An 18210-nucleotide genomic window follows, 5' to 3' on the forward strand; every position below is an offset into this window, starting at 1 on the left:
CAAACACAACTAATCTAAGCCCTCTCACTGCCTCAGTTTCCTTAAAGAGAAAATTAGAATTAGAATAGCACTTACCTTAGAGGCTTGCTGGAAGGATCAAAGAAGTAAATATATGCACAAGTGGAACATGTAGATACAGTGGCACAGAGCATGGGATTAAACAGTGAACATTAGCTCTTACTGTCATATCGTGGAGATCTTACTGAAGAGTAGTACAGATTTCAATTATTTATGTGGACTTTTCTGGTGCCAGGGATCAAAGCCAGGGCCTTCGGGCATGCTAGGCAAGTGCTCTACCACTAAACTACATTTAAGCCTCTATGACAATGATGGCAAACCTTTTAGAGCTTTCAATGATACAAGCAGGCTGCTGTGGCATGTGTGCTATAGGTTTAACATTGCTGCCCTATGATTTCTTTACTATACCAGAAAACTATCCACACACTCCAAAAAACACACAAAGATCAAACACTTCTTATTTTCAAGGGTTTAGGCAAAGTGTCATTTAAAAGAAATTTGCATCAAGTTTTCTCATTTACTAACCAAGGATGATAAATGAGATAGACAGTTGCAAAGAGTCATATAAAAGTAAGGTGATAACATTATTGGCTCTATATTTAATTACCTGTGAGGAACATGGAAATTTAAGAGCTTTCACAAGATATAAGAGTGTGTTGGGTTCTGCTTATCCAAAAATGATTAGGAACTGGCACTTTCTACTGCAACATGCCAGTGCCTTTGATCCCTACAGAACTACGGTGCCGGGCAGGTGGGCTGTAGACTTATCCCACACAGGACATTGAGAATTGTCCAAAACTACAGATAACAGGCGAAGCTGGCTGGGTACCCTGAACCTCACAGACCACATTCCACCACTGCCCAGAAAGGTGCTTCTCTCTTGGTCTCTTTTGTAAACTGGGTGACTCCAGTCCAGAAAATACATTGTTCTTTTGCTTTTTGGTTTTGGAACTAACACTTCACCTATATCTTCCTCACCACAGCACTAGAAATCACTGGCGAGGGCCAGCTGCATTTTGAGAATCACAGTGTCACAATCAGGATGGGACCATGTCTTCATGGTGCCAGAACACATTTTAATTTATACGTGATGCCTTTAAAAACAACACCAACAACAACACATAAATGCTTCTTTTTAAACAACAGTGTCACTAACTTCTTGTTCCTTCCTTTCATTTATAGAGTCAGAAGCACACATGTGTGACCACGAATCTTGCCAAACTCTCTTCAAACAACAAGAAACAAGCTAATAGTCTCTCAAATAGTATAAGATTCCTCCCCAAGATTTATTTAAAAGTTTATTTTAAAAGTTTAGCAGAATTTCAGTTAAAATACAAGTGATATGTTTTTCAAAAAGAAACTCAATTATCTGATTTTAAACTTCACATGAAAGAGAAAACACACAAAAATAGCCAGGATAATTTTGTAGTACAAAACTAATAGAGAAGTACTGATTCTACCAGCTGGCATAAAGCTGTAGCATGAAGCAGCTAAGGTAACAACACAGAAAACGGAAGAGGCACACATGTATACTTGCAATCATGCTAATGAAGGCACTTCAAATCATTGGGAAAGAAGAACCTATCAACAAATTTGTGGTGACAAATGAAGTTAGACCCTTACCCTAACACTAGCTGTAGAAATCTCACATAGATTTATAATCTGAAAGTTAAAAAGAAAAAAGTAGAACTCTAAAGGTATTAGCAGATATTAACTACAAAAAAGTTAAACTTATAATATTGAAGCAAGAAGAGATTTGCCAAACAAAACATAAAATGAAATAGCCATAAATGACTGATTTGTCCACAGAAAAATCAAATATTTCCATATGATAAGCTTACATACATGTTTAGTTAAGGTAAACTGGGATTATTTTAAGATTCCAACTATGTAACAAAAATTTAAAAAAGACAAACAACCCCAAAGAAAAATGAGCAGACAAAATGATTAGGCAGTTCATAGCAGAAATCCCCACTGCTGGAAAGTATTCTCAACCTAACTAGCAGAAAGTGGCTGCTCTCAAGAAAGGTTGAGAAGTTGCAAATTGCTTACGCATTTTAGGAGGGCAATTTGTCATTATCCATCAAGTTTAAATTCTCATGCCTTTTTGCCTGGCAATCAAACTGTTCTGTAGCAATTCATTCGCTAAGGTGCACATGTCTCATGGGTACATGGTTGTAAGGGTTATGGTAATGAAAAACCACAAGAAGCTTGCAGGCCATCAGTGTAGAAATGGCTGAATATATGTTGTTACATTTGAATTGTGGGAAATGACGGGACTGTAAAACACAGGGTAGGAACCAATTTTAAAAGCAAAAAGAAAACATGCACAGGCCTATATAAATGATTAAAGTGTCAGAAAATGCACACAACGATTAGTTACAAGTAACCCCTAAAGAGAGAGAATGAGAGTTGCAAAAGGGTTAGAAGGAGTATTTTATATTTAACTTGGTATACTGATCTAACTTGCATAAATATTTTACAATGACAGTGTATCTCTTTATGACATATGAAAATGAGCATTAAGCAAAGAAAATGATAAAATTATAAAAAGTAACATTTCTAGATGTTTAGTGCTTACTATATTGTCAGCTTGTTCTACAATGCTGATAATGAGAAATTAAAAATTTTAAAGTTATAAAAGAAATAGGAGCATAGATACTTTAGAACTTAATATACTAAGTATTCCCTCCAAATTTTTTTGTTTGTTTGTTTGTTTTGGTACCGGGGATCAAACTTGGGACCTTGTGCTTGAAAAGCAGGCGGCATCCCTCCAAATTTTTTGAAGGCAGTACAAATGGAAAAGTTTATGTGTGTCTAATTTTTGTTATGTAGTAACACATTTTTGATTATTCATGGACTGTATATTATTTTTTTCAAGTTCCTTCTCAGAGAACAATCCTACCAAGGAAATAGCATGTGGATGATTCCTTTTTATTTGCAAACTTCAGTAAAATATTTTAAGTAATAATAATGACAAATAAAATCATTATTAGCAAGCATGTCTACAGAGTGCAATGAAGCAAGAGCCAAAAATCCCAGATGCACAATGCATAAACTCATGCCAGGCAAAAATCAATCCTTATGGAGTGCATACCACACACACACACACACACACACAGAAGCATTTCTGAAACTGATGAACTACCTGATGACAATTCTGGATCTGGGGACATTATAAGAGGGACAGAGGCTGTAGAGTTATCAGGGGAAAATGGTTCTAAAAGCAAGCTGAGCTCAGTGAAGTAAGCCAGCTTCTCCGCTGATCCCTTATTCTCTGCACCTTAGGACTGAGACAAGGTTGGCAGCCCTACACACTGAGTCAGTAGCCTCCCTGCTCGGAGAGTCCCTTCTTGTCACTCTGATTCAATAGTTTCTCTCTGAAATAGCTCCATCTCCTAACTCCCTAAACTGAACAAACACCCTGGAGGCATAATTTTCACTCCGCGAGTTCCAATAATACATACTGTAAATTCCATTTCTACACCTCAGATGGGAGACCAATTAAGTTTGAAGATTAGAAATAAACTAGTGGTATTCGCTGACCATTTGTTTTACCACAATTTCTTCACAAAGGATATATCTGCCTCTTCTCTTACCTGTAGCTCAAAATTGGCTTGATCCAAAAATTTCTTGTTCAGCATATCTGCATACTGATTAATCGCTCTCAGGAAGACTCTGAAAGATCAAGAGAAAATTACATAATTACACACTTAGGCTCTGGCACCTTTGTGAGCTTGGCATTTCAATTAGCTACAACCCCAGACAGTCTGGGATTTTTGGATCAAGCCAAGTCTCCCTATCCTGTGTGAAGTTGGAAGATTTTACCTATGAGAAACTTGTAGAATTAGATGCACATATTCTCCAAATTAATCATGGAAATCAGCGTGAGCAGAATGAAAAAAACAGACCAAAATAACAGCTCCTGAAAGTAACATCTGAAAAGTACCACTTAAAAAAAAATCTAATTTTAAAAAAAGAAATAAAATATACAAATAGAATCATTCCCTAAAGTTGAAATATTTTAATGTTATATTGTTAAATTATCTTTGCTTAGCTGGCCTTTTAAAGTTATGAATTTGAAAACACTCTTAACACAGCCTTGCAGGCTTGGGATGGTTTGGTTCAGTATTGCTATGCTTGCAAGTATGGATTACTTTAGTATCATTTGACTCCACATGTTAATTTTGATCACAGTGTACTTGTTATAAGAAAACTTAAAACCTTTAGTTGATAGAAAAGTGATCTGACAAGAATTTTAGCAGGAATTTTAATTATTTGATTCATTGATATTATACAATTTTAAGTACATTCCTCAATACCTTGACTTTACTTTTCTATGATGAAACATGCAATTTGGGCTGTCATAAATGACTTCAGAGTACTGTCTTAACCTTGTTCACTCAGTACATTTGTTTTATAACCTTTGAAAGTGTTAACAATAATAAAGCTCAGTCCAGCTACTTCATTGTAAATTGCCCTCTCCTTTGCACAAGGCAAGCATGCAAGAGGAATTAGCATTAGGTCACAGGTAATAAACTTAATTACACTTCCCTACTTAGACAGCAGGAAACAGCCAGAGTGTAAGGAGAGTCTAGGTTACTTAGTAGTAACTTCTGCTTTCTGACAACATAATCTCTTTAGCTAAGCATGCCTGGAGAAGTTGGCTATGTCTTTGGCATCCCAGAGCTACTAAAGGCCAGTGACCCTGGGAGGAACAAAGAAGGGATTCGCCACCTAGGGCTGTAAAGAGGACTCTATCAGCACCTGCCTCAGCAATCTCCCACCAATACCTACTGTCTCTGCAGTTTCTCTCACACTCTCCTGCGCACATTTCTAAGAAAAGGGATCTGTAGACTTCATTAGGAAACCCATCAGCTGGAGGTAGGACCCACACAGGTGGGCCATGTGGCCCTTGCTGCAATTTGCTATCTCAGTTACAGAAGATGCAGAGCTCTTCCCTGCAGATATTAAAATATAACCAGAATGGAGGAGTTAGTATTTTTAAGTAATACTTAATGGAGGACCACAGAGATCACTGTTTTGTCCATTAACCAGGAGCCAAGACTGGGCAGCAGCATCCATCAGCTACTAGGATGCTAGATTTTATAAATATAGGAGACCCATTTAAATTTGAAAAACAGCTCTTGTTGAATTTTGTAATCGACTTTTCCTTTTTTGTAAAGCTGAACATAGGACAGTTGGGCATTCTGACAAATTAATGTAAGACTAGGGACAGAACTCAGGATATGCCTTGTATATATGGGAGGAATGGCAACTCTGGTCAGCCCCAGTCTTGGGCAGGGGACTACTATGATACATTCAGCCCTTAGAAGTAAAGGACATGAGGTCAGAGACCCTCCGTCCCTTGGCAACTGTGTGCAAATAGCTTCTGGGATGTGTACTGCATTAACTCCAGAAATCACACCACCTGCCCCTTCTGCCAGAGGAACACAGCAACTTCCTGTTACTACAAGGGTGGGCTCCCATGAAACTCAAGAGCACGGAGCTTATGACCAGAACAATTTTTTCTTTATTTTTTTTCCTTCAGCTTTAGAACTTGGCTGTTTATGAGAGTACCCTAGGGTCCTTATGAGCTCTAAGAAGATAGTTTCCAGCCCTCTATGACAACAATGACAACTTTCCTAGAGTATGCGTTATTATTACAGAGTAATTATTTTGCCTCAAGATAGCACCCAAACAGTTGCAATATGCTACTTCTAATTAAGCTCTGGAGCAATTTCAGCTAGTTAAATAAAGATATTTCTCAAAATGACTTTTTAAAAAACATGTCATGCTGAAATAATATGAAGGCTGAACAAAAACTTTTTAATGAACTGTCAACTGAGAAAGAGCAGTGCTGAGACATAGATTCTATAATTTAGATTCTCTGCAAATTTTTTTAAAAGCCAGGACAAAAACCAAATAACACGGAATGCGAGTTGCATGAGGAAAACTAAAGGAAAGATCAAATAAAAACCCTAATTAATGCAGTAAACAAAGATCAGATGAATCTCAGGCTCCATGCATTAGAGCGGCACCACTTGCATAAAATCATCCAGGGCACACATAAGTAATGTCCTTCTGTTATAATTGATGGGATTAAAAACCTAGCTATCCCCTCAAGTCCACCTGAAGATAAATCAATTAGTTAACTAGGCAAAAAGAAAGATAAATAGAGACTAACTTTTAGGTAAGAATATGTATTATTCAATATAATGCATGTTATTTCTAATAAATGTCAAACTGGAGAACATAAATAAGAAAATCATATTAGAAGCATTTGCATAACAATTTCCTTTCAGTAGCAGAGGAGTTTGAAAAAGGATCAGAAGCCCAGTCATGCAACTGGACAGAGGACAGGATGTTGTGTTCTACCTAAATGAAGGGCTCCTGCTGGGCTCTACACAGCAAGATCGCAATCAATTATCAGGCAGACAATTGGAGGGATGCTGGGGTGTAAGTGGGTTTCCCTCTGATTCCCTGATAACTGTATCTGTGTTGGGCACTGGTGGAGTTGGCTGAGGGTTAGGAAAGCCCTCCAGACTGTGCACAAATGGTAGGGATCTCAAAGGCAATGGTCATGTTGTTTTCCAAGTGCCTTCAATGCCCACTCAGCTCCTGGCACAAGGTATATGCTTGCTGGGTAACTGTCACAGGAACAAATGAATGAATGAGTGGGTGGATGGATGGATTTGCCTGCTGATCAGGCTCTGACCCCAGCTGGAGGGCTCAGGGATGGCAGAGAATTTGGAAGCCTCTTGCTCTCTCTGGAGTCTCTGCAGTTTATATAGATTTTCTATGGCAGGTTCAACTCTTTTTACATTCTTGTTACCCAGAGTTTTCAGGCTTTTGCTTCTCTGGCCAAGCTTTGTTCTTTTTCTCTTGTGACCTCCAGAGGTCATTCTTTCATTCACTTTCTTTTTTCAGATGCTAGTGCCTTGAAGGTAAGAGTCTTGTCTTTTAAATATCAGTCCCCCAGTGAATCTAAAAGGGTCCCTTGCCACTGTGCATACTCTGAAATTCCCTGTGCTAAGGAACTTTCAGTTTACAGAAGTACTCACAGATCTCTCTAAGCCAAGGTGTGTGTCCAGGACTTTCCACTAGCCCATAACACAAAAATAAATAAAAACACCCTGAGCTTGTTCTCTCAGGGTGGTGGAATCCTTCCTCTGGCAATATGAGTTTCTGTTCTCCCATTCAGCACAGCAGCATGTAAGCATCAGGAGGACACATACAGGCAGGGCATAATGCATGGCACTTGAGAAAGATGCTTGCAGGGAATAGAGCGCGGGACAGAAGGAACAGAACTGGCAGATACAGCTTTACTCTTCTAGAAAAATCGGAGACTCCAGGGGAAGATCTCAATCACCCTGTGAACCAAACAAGTTACATCTTATTCTGAACCAGAAAAAATGGGAGGATGGGAGAATTAAATGACTTCATAGTTACTGTTCCAAATGGTAAAAATTATTAAGAAAAAGGGTAAGCCTTTGTTTAATGAGTTCTCTTCAATCATTTTTAATCTATGGAAGTATTTGTTTATAATCTAAACTTTAGAAGATAAAACCAATTACATACATAGGTGATACAGAGAGAATCAGAAGCAAATAATGTCATCTTAAAAAGATTCAAAATGCCATCAGGTTGAGAAACCTACAAGTTTCATTCTTTCTTTCCTTGTCTCTTTCTCCCTCCCCCTCCCCCTTTCCTTCCTTCCTTCCTTCCTTCCTTCCTTCCTTCCTTCCTTCCTTTTGTGCAGTGCTGGGGTTTGAACCCAGGGCCTCATACATGCTACCCAAGTGTTCTATCGTAGACCTAAACCCCTAGTCAGTTTTATTTCTAATAGCCAAATGGGAAGAAATGAATCTCCCTGTTCTGTGTAACCCATTCCTGTCTCCAGGAAGTAAGGATGGACTGTTAAAACATTAGCCATTTTTAAAAATGTGGAGTCAATGGGATATGGAGACAGGTTATTTCTAAGATTATATAATTAAACAAAAGAACAAATCAACCTAGGAAGTTTTCCTAACTTCTTCTCTTCTATCCTAGACATTTAGCCAAGCGAGCTCCTGGTAAGCTAGCAGTAGAAACAACATATGGTTAAATCCTAACAGTGTCATATATGAGTTTAATTGTAGTTGACAAATTTAGTAGTTGACAAACCCATACAATTAATGTCTGAATGATGCTTTATCTCTATGTCAAGCAATGGCTTCATATCCATGTAAATATTTAGCTACATGACCTTCAGAAAGTTGCTGAACACCAAAGAAATTATAAGAATGTGAGATGACAGATACGTTAATTAACTTAATCTAACCATTCCAAAAACTACACATGTGTCATAATATCACACTGTAACACCTATATATGTACAATTATTATTTTCCAACTTTAAATAAAATAAATGTGACAATAAACCAAAAAAGTTGCTAAGTTCTTGAGATTCTCACCCTTTTCACCAACAGATGAAAGCACTAAGCTATGATCCAATCCCTCTAAGCTCCCAAAAATTTGGAATCTCTGAGTTTTGTTTTGTTCTTTTGAGTTTGAAGGTGAGAGCTATCGTTGCATGATAAAAAGTCAGTGAACATTACTGATCTCCACTGACACTTTATAAAATTTTAAGTCACGTTACTCTTGCACAAAAAGGGTGGGAGATGACTTGTGGCTCCAACAGAAGACCATCCCCCAAAACTGCCTATTGGGAAATGATGTGTGAAACAATCAAAGTAGTTCAGTCCTAAATAATTATGTGTTAATTGAGAAGAGGGGAACTTAGCAAGTGTGGAAAGTAATCAGAAACCAATTTAACTAATGTAAGCTCCTGGCACAATTGCAGGCACTAAAATGACTTTATTATGATGGGGCCTCAGCCATTTCTAGCATCTCTGTTACCCAGTGTTTGCTGCCAATAAAATTCAAGATGAGGTGCCTCACTGCTAAAAAGGGGAAAATGTGGAGAAAGGCACTGAACGTCCAGTGAAACACAAAGCTCCATTTCTCAAATTCTGAAGCTGTGGGGTTATATTAATTCCTTCCCCAAACTCACTTTAAGTTATGTAATGATTGTACCATTCAATATGAGGGTATTTAAATACTTCTGGTATTAAAACAAGTCACTTTGGGGAAGAATATACATCCTTTAACAAAATGTTTTGCCCTAAATGGGTGGAAAAAAGGAAACAAATTAAAAGTGACAGATTCCATTCCTGCAGGACCATGAGTCAAGTAATAGTAGCTGGAAATTTGCCTTAAAATGATTTCTGCATAATTCACGAATGCTGGGAAGAAGAGGGAACTTAAGGTGAAGCGATAAAAGAGATGCAGAGATTGTCACTTCAATTAAACGGGAAGGAGAGATAAAGAATGTTTCATTTCAGCTGTTCAGTCCTCTAGCGCAGCACCCAGTTGGCAGGGTGTGACTAAACAGGGCCAGAAGCTTCCCATCAGGGGACCATCCTTGGGAAACGGAAATCAAACTTGTAGAAGAGGTGACTTCTAACAAAGGCCCCAGTGCGAGAATGGTGAATAGTGCACAGAAGATGGAGATCTGGAGGGATCTGCTCCAGTCTGGGCTTTGGGAAAAAGAGGGAGGACCAATGTCACTGGAACTTTCTGGGAATGAAGATCAACTGGGGTCAGATTATAAGCTACCATGAACATGAAGTACGAGTTTGCATACATTTGCGAAAAGGGAATGGGACCTGGGGGTGGGGTCTGAGGACTTTAAGGCTGGGAAGGGACACTTGCAGTCAGCAGCCCTAAAGGTAAGATAGTCAATTGCCACTATTTCTGGTGTGTACTAGCTGTAGTTTCTTTTCACAATGATTTCCTAATTTCTTTTTCAAATCAATGAAGGTTTAAGCATCCATCAAACTCCTAAGACCTAAACTGTCCTGAGCCTTTCTGCTGGCCAGCTCTGGTAGAAACAGGCCAGGCTGAGATGTCTATAGGAATACAGAAGTCCCAAGGAGGCAACACAGTGGTACCCATTCTGTCCCACCTTTGACTGAAACAGTATTTGTGGCCAAGGAGTCACTGTGGGCTAAAGGATGGCAATCCTGAGAGCACTGGGTCTCCCATTTCTTTTCTCTTGCTCCTCTGCACTTTGGCATGTACCAAGCTCCTTTTCGGTTCCAGGCACTGCATTGCTTTCATATATACCATGTTATTGGAGCTGGGGATTAAGCTCAGAGGTTCTGTCGCCTGCTCTGGAAGAGGAAGGTCCCGAGTTTGATCCTCAGTACCAAAAAAACCCCCAAAACAAAACATGTTTTTGGATGCTTGCAGGTCTTGTGAGGTATGAATCATGTGATATTTTACAAATATGGAAACTGAGGCTTAGAGGAACAGATGCTCATGTTCTGGAAGGGGACCTGGACCGAGGCCAAATTCCTGCCACATAACACATTGCCTTCCTTAGGAATTCAGTCAGTGTGGCCGGGATGATGCAAATAAATCTTTGCAACTGTTTTGCTTATACATTTTATTCAAGACAATCACCAACATATACTAACATAGTATGATAACAGACCCTTCACTCAGCTTTAGGGAGGAGATACTAATAGACCCTTCACTCAGCTTTAGCGACAGACCCTTTAGACAACACCTAACCCTTTAGCTTCAGATAAACAGAATGTTCATTCAGCTTTAGGCAGAAGATACTAATGTTTCATCTGTACCTCCTATCTCCTACATTATCATTTTTAAAAGACTTTACTTTTTAACCACGGTTTTAGTTTCCCAGCAGAATTGAGTAGAAAATATAATTCTCATTCATGGTGGCTTCCTCCACGCCCAGCCTCTCTCATTACCAACATTCCCTGGCAGAGTGGTACATTTGTGAAAATTAATGAACTTACACTGACCCCCAAATGCTAGTCACCACCCAGAGTCCATAGTTCCCACTAGGGCTCACTGTTGGTGTTGCACATTCCACCGATTTTGACAAATGTGCACTGACATGGTTTCCCCAATACAGTATCATAAAAAGTATTTTCACTACCCTAAATGACTCTCTGTGCTCTACCTATTCATCCCTCTGTCCAAGCCCCTGGCAGCCTCCAATTGTATTGTCTCCCTAGTTAGGACTTGTCCAGAATGTGTCACAGTTGCAACCCTACAGGCCAAGGCTCTCCTGGTTGAAATCATACTTCCGACACTGGCTACAATGACCTTTTCCATTCTGCAAATCAGGGATTAGTTAACTATGGCTCAAAATTTTCTTTTTCTTTTGTTTTTTATTATTTTTAGAAACAAAGCATTTATTGGTACATTTTAGATATACACAATGATAGCATTCATTATTGGGAATTTGTGTCTGTACATGACATATCTTGCTTTGTTTACTCATTCCTGTCTCCCTTGAACCCCTCTTCCCCTCCTTATTTACAAAAGCTTTGTTTCCATTTTTTTCTTCTATTCTTTTTTTCTTGTCCTCCACACTCCCCTGTTCTCCTCATTTGAACATTTTCTTTCCATTTCCCAATATCTATTATACATTGTAGTCCTTATTTCCACTTTCAGTTTCTCACACTAGAGAAACAATGCAGTATTTAAAACTGTGTGTCTGACTTATCTCACTTAAGAGTATGGTCTTAAGGTGCATCCATTTAGCTAGAAATGTCTCCAGCTTATCTTTCTCTACGGCAGAGTAGTACTCCATTGTATATATAAAAAGAAAAACACATCTTCTTTATCCATTCATCCACTGATGGGCATTTGGAAAGATTAGGCTTTTACAAACTGTGCCACTATAAACATGGGTGTGCATATATCGCTGTGGTGTGATGCTTTTAATTCTTTTGGAAGATAGCAAGAAGGGGAATAGCTGCGTTGAATAGAACTTCTAGTTTTATTTTTTTGAAGATTTTCCATACTGATTTCCACAGTGGTTATGCCAGTCTGCACTCCAACCAACAGTGAAGAAGGGTTCCTTATTCCCACAGCCCCACCAGCATTTGTTGAGTTCTTGACAGCAGCCACTCTTTCTGGAGTGAGATGGAATCTCAGCATTGCTTTAATTTGCATCTCCGAAATGACCAATGATGCTGAACACTTTGCATATATTTATCTGCTGTTCCTACTTCATCTGAGTAGTGTCTACTTCAGGTACTCTTTTTTGGATTGGGTTTTTAAATTTGAGGGGTCTGATTTTTTTTTTAATTCTTTATATATTCTAGATAGTAGTCTTTTGTCTGAGGAAGAGCTGGAAAAAAAATTTGGGGGTGTCTCTTCAAGTGCCTTCACTGGAAGAAAGCTAGCCTCTTTAATAAATGGTGCTGGAAAAACTGGGTTTCCACATGCCAAAGATTAAAACTAGACCCATATCTTTCACCATGCACTAAACTAAAATTGAAATGGATCAAAGATCTAAATATTAAAACAGAAACCCTAAATCTACTGAAAGAGAGAATAAGCAGAATTCTCAAAGACATTGGTGCCGGCAAAGACTTTATTAACAAAACCCCCATCACATAGGAAATATCATAAAGAATCAACAACTGGGATCTCATCTTATTAAAAAGGTTTTGCTCATTAAAATTTTTTTATGCACAGAGCTTTTTAAAAGTCTTTTTAAAAATTGTGGTAAAATACATATAGCATAAGTTTTACCACTTAATCAGTTTTAAGTGTATAGTTCAGGGGCATTAAGTACATTCACAGTGACATACAATGATCACCAGCATCCATGCATAGAATTCTACATCTTGCAAAAGTGAAGCTCATATCCCTTAAACAAGAACTCCCTATCACCCCAGTCCCAAACCCACAACCACCATTCTGCTTTCTGTCTATATGAACTTAACAATTCTAGCCACCAAATATGAGTGGGATCATATTTATCTTTTTGTGAGTGGCTTATTTCTCTTGTTAGCAAAATATCAAGTTTCATCTACATTGATACCACTGCCAGAATTTTCTTCCTTATTAAAGCTGAGTAATATTTTTATTAAATGCAGTCACCACATTGTGCTTATCCAAATATCTCTACAAGTCCTTGATTTCAATTCTTCTGGGTACATATACAGAAGTGATGTGGCCAGATCACATGACAGTTCTATTTTGAAGGATCCGCCATATTATTTTCCATGGTTAGTGACTACATCATTTTACATTTCTACCAACAGTGCACAAGTGTTCCAAATTTTCCTCATCAGCACTTGTTACATGTATTTTTTCCTTTTTAGCTATTCAACAGTGTGTGACATGGCATAAAGTTTCATTCAAACATAGCCATATCCACTCATTTATGATTTAGAGATTGCCCATAGCTGCTTCTCCAGGACAACAGCAGGGATACTGAGTGTTATGGTTTGTGTTTAGATGTCCCCCCCAAAGCCTCATGCAGATGAGGTGGGACTTTCTTTTTCAGAGGCAGTTGAATCTAGAAAATGTGAAGCTGGGCTTAAGGGCGTGTGATTAATAAACCACTTTATGTGAGTGATTCCTTTGGCACCGCCCTAATCCTGGTAGTCTGAATAAGATAAAAGGGGCAGAAAGATGCTGTTAAACACTCTCTCTTGTTGCCTTTGCTACCTTGTGCATGCCAAGTTATTTCTTCTCTACAAGGCCTGTTTGGCATCCTTGTCTTGAGCTAACTGACTATGACTGAAACCTCTATGTACCGTGAGCTAAATAAATTTTTTCCCCTTTAACTTTGGGGATCGGATATTTTGTCTCTGTAAAGAGAGAAAAGTAACACACTGAGCCTCTGTTTGCACTTTAAAGAACATCTGCTAATTCCTGAAAAGCTATGATTGAATTCTAGTCTTTACAAAGATCTTTGGAAAGTTGTTGTTGCTGTTGTTGTTGTTGTTGTTGCTTTTTGGTGGTGGTGTTGGTGGTAGGGGAGGTACATGGGTTAACACCTATTTCTAGGTTGTCAGAAGATATAACTTGGTGATCCAAAAAACCCTTAAAAACCCATTCCCAAAGTCTAGCAGAGATAACAGCTCACTCAGAACCCTGAAGTAGAGGTAGTACCAAACACTGGGACAAACTCATTGAGAAAAAAAAAAAAAAAGGCAGGTTCCCTCCACTGCCAGGGCACCAATATGTATTATAGATCTTATTTCAGTGTTACATTATATTTATTTATTTGCTTATCCATTACTTATTTTATATGGAGGACTGAACTTAGGACCTTTACACTGAGCTTCCCTCCTACCCCATGTGCTTGTTTTTGAGACAGGGTCTCGTGAAATTGCCAAGTTGTCCAGGCTGGGGTCAAAATTGAGGTCCTCCTGCCTCAACCCCCCAGAGTACTGGGATTACAGGAATGCCTCACCAGACCCATCTCAGCATTATATTTAAAAAATCATAAATTTGGAAATATTTTCTTCAAGAGACAATCTACAAAATGGGAAGAAATATTTGCAAACTATATACTTGACAGTTTGGGGTTAATATTCCAGTTATTTGAAGAACTGAAACAACTCAGTAGCAGAAAACCAAATAGTCTGATTAAAAAATGGGCAAAACATACAGACAGTTCTTAAAAGCAGACAGAGAAATGGCCAAGTTTACAAAAAGTTGCTTAACATTGCCAATCAATAAAATGCAAATCAAACTTTCTATGAGATATCACCTTCTTCCAGTCAGATGGCCATAGTGAGAAAAAAGAAAGATAAGAAGAGTTGTCAAAGATGTAGAATAAAGGGAATTTTTATACACTGGACAGTCATGAAGCACTGCAGTAATGAGGAATTAAAAACAGCAGAAGATAAAAGTAAATACAAAAACCATGCTTTCCTCCCCTGAGTTAATGCTACCTACATCTCTCCTCAAAAGGTTAAAACACACAGACACCCTCACCTACGTCTAAAGAGCCTTTTTGTCAGGCATGGTGGCACATGCCTGTAATCCCAGCACTGGGGAGGCTGAGGCAGGAGGATCTCTGTGAGTTTGAGGCCAGTCTGGGCTCCACAATGAGTTCAAGGCCATCCTGGACTACATAGTGAGACCTTGTCTCAAAGAAAAAACAAAGGCTTTTTGTGAGGCCTAAGTGAGAAGCCATGACAATTTTATAATTTTGATGTGCAACCTAAGTTACAATGCAGGTGTTCCCGAAAGCTTAATGAAGCACAGGATGCCTTTAAAAATACATTTCTTAACATAGCTACATTTTCCAACTCAGACCATTTCCCACATTTTCATCCCCTTAACAAAAAGCCCAATCTGACTGCATGATTCCTCTCTTGGAAACTCCTCTGCTGTCCCTCTTGATAATGTATTCAGTGATCTAAATAAACTCTTGCCTTTCCTATATTCTTTATCTGTCGGTGAATTCTTTGTACTACTTATATCATTGGCTCAACAACGATAGGGCAGAAGGGCAAGGTCCCTGTTGCTGGTGGAGGCAGACTAGGGGGTGTGGGGCCTCACACTAAGCAACAATGATGGCAAATAAAGAAGGATCTGGGTCACCCTAGCGAGTCCTCCAGCAGTGCCCTTTGCTTACCTGTCAGGACCTCCTAGGCTTTTCCTGTCATTCCCAGATCACTAACTGAGACAAGGACCACTATGGGATGCATCTGCCCCTGGGCAGCCTGGAGGGCAGGAGGCAGGACAACCTTGGATGACTTGTCAGCTAGGGTACACGAGTGTGGTCATCTGACTCTGGAACATTTTCTGAGTTCTAGATATGCAGGGATGGGGATGAGGTTGGGAACAGGGGATTAAGCATTTCTGACTGGGATGACAAAAGATTTTGGAAGTAGTGGTGATGGCCACACAACACTGTGGATGTAATTACTGCCAATGAACCATGCACTTGTAAATGGTTAAAATGGTAATTTTTAATTATACATTCATAATGTAAGGAAAAACATGTGAAGAAAAGGAAACCAGGCATTTTCCAGAAACTGTGGCAGTTGGACTAATGATTTTTTTTTTTGTCTATATCTATAAGATCAGTGTGACTCACTTCCATAATTTAAAAGGTTAAAACAAACACACCCAGGAATAAGGACATTTGGCCTTTATGCCCCAAAACACTAGACTGTTCCTATCTGTTTTAGGCATAGGCAAGGCATTAATAAGCACAAACATACAAATGGAAACCTGACAATGATAAAAACGATACACCCAAAGCCCACAATGGCCCTAGTAGGCCACTTCTCCTGTGACTGCACAGGACAGTAGCCAGCCACATCCATGTGCCCCGATGTCCTCTGCATGCCCAAAGGACACAGCTGTGCTAACTGTGACTCCCCAGGGACCCAGCAAAGCATCCTGAACACAATAAAGCATAGCATAAGTTGCTCCACCTAAGGGGCCCAGAGCTTTGAGTGACCTGTATGGTTCAAGGCAGAAGTTATTAAAGGCAACCAGGTGAACAAAAGAGAAAGCTTCTTTGCAGTTGGTTCATGTGCAGAATATAGCAGGGATGCCTAGAATTTATCACGGTTCATTTTCAAGACTTGCTTAAGGGCACTTGAATCATTTAGTAAACTAATGTAATTTGCTCAAGGCTTACTTGCCACAGGCTAAAAATGGGACCAGGTTCTGGGCCACTCTGAGGCCTGGGTGCCTGAGAGTGTCCTGAGCGCAGCTACTTGGCAGCTGGTGACATTTTTCACATTTCCCATCCTCACAGGCGTCTGGAAACTTCTACTCTCTACTCATGTAGTTTCTCCTCACTGGGCCAGTGGGTCTCTATGTGAGAAGAACTGGGGGAAAAGCACTCAAAAGAGGAGAAATGAAAAGAGTGGGAGCCTGGAGGTGCCATCATGTGCTGTCAAGTACAGGCTGTGCAGCCATGGTCAAATCAGTTAACAGCTCTGAATTGTTTTGCTTCCTGAGGTCTAGAGGCCAGGAGGGTGAAGGTCAAAGGAGACTGTGTCTGTAAAGAGCCTGGGTCATACCAGCTGTTCAATGGATGGCAACTGCTGTTGGAAGTAAATAAAGATAGAAAGGGCAAAGGCCTTCATCGCCTTCTATGTGTCAAGAGGTCTCCAAAGGATTTTAGTGAGCAAAAGAGAATTTAGGGGAATAATGCTCTTCAAAACTCAGCTATTGTCAAAGCTTTTTGAAAAAGAGAAGGTCTCCTAGCTGAGAGTTTTCAGCTCTTTGATTTTAGTACTTCTCAGAATTACTACCATTCTCTTGTGGAGTGTATGGGGCTTCTGGTCTCAACTCTCTTTGTCCTTGCAGTGTATGTAAGCAAGTGTTAGCCATATTCACAGACAGGGCTCACTTCCAAATGTGGACATAGGTGGCCCAGTGAGGTACGTGTTCAAGTTCTGAGACTGTTTTCTAATGGTGCTGCAGACACAGGACACAAGCCCAGGGCTTCTGCTTGCCCATGGCTGCTGGCTAAGTTTTCCTTTGGTGCCTTATAAATCACCACAAACTTAGTAGTTTAAAAAAACACTCACTGAGCCAGGTACAGTGGTGCACAATTGTAATCTCAGCTACTTGGAGGCTGAGACAGGAAGATTAAAAAGTTCAAGACTAGCCTTGCCAACTTAGTGAGACTCTCTCTCAAAATTAAAAAATAAAAAATGAAAATAAGAGAGGCTGGGGATATGGCTGTATAATGCTTGCCTAGGATGCAGATGGCTCTGGGTTCAAACCAAACCAAACCAAGCCAAAAACCCATTCACTGATGACCTCATGGTTCTAATTCAAGTTCAGTGAGGTTCAGTTTAGAGTTTAGAATACTGAGGTCAAGGTAGCTGTAGGTCTGAGGTCCTGGTTCCCCTGCTGACTGGGAGTTCTTAGAGGTGACCTCCGTCCCTTCTTATACCTCCCTCCATCACCTCACCCACAATGGGAGGTATAACTTTTAAGCTTCTAATCTCTCAGTTTCTTCTTTTGCTACCAGCAGGAGGAAACTCTCTTCTTAGCAAGGACTGGTGTGATTACATTAGGCGCAACCAGATAATCTCATAAAGTTAGCTTGTTAGTGACCTTATTTGCACCTGCAAGACCCCCTTTTCAAAGCAAGGTCACATAACCACAGGAGTGACGATGCCTCATATTCTGAGTTCATATTCACACTCGAGAGAGACTGTCTGAGGGTGAGAGTCCTTTGGGTCACTATCAGAACTCTGCTGACCACAGTGCACTCACTCTTTTCCTTGCGGATCACACAAGAACCACCAACCTAGAGGGCAAACTCGTTTTCTGGGCACCACTCACGTTCTGCTTCAGCCCATCACTAGCCCTAGAGATGGTTAC

General features: G+C 39.6%; 1 protein-coding gene across 2 annotated transcripts in view; it reads right to left on the reverse strand.

The window, feature by feature from the left end:
• Dock1 (dedicator of cytokinesis 1) overlaps window positions 1-18210 on the reverse strand; it is a 530482-nt gene that overhangs the window by 112427 nt on the left and 399845 nt on the right. For both annotated transcript variants that reach the window (XM_004838739.4, XM_004838738.4), the window contains exon 30: window positions 3618-3696. In XM_004838739.4, the coding sequence (XP_004838796.2) occupies window positions 3618-3696 (79 nt within the window). The remainder of the gene's footprint in view (window positions 1-3617; window positions 3697-18210) is intronic.

This window comes from Heterocephalus glaber, unplaced genomic scaffold (assembly GCF_053883595.1).
Source record: "Heterocephalus glaber isolate CG9 unplaced genomic scaffold, H.glaber_assembly_v1.0 deba00001497, whole genome shotgun sequence".
Taxonomy (NCBI): Eukaryota; Metazoa; Chordata; class Mammalia; order Rodentia; family Bathyergidae; genus Heterocephalus; species Heterocephalus glaber.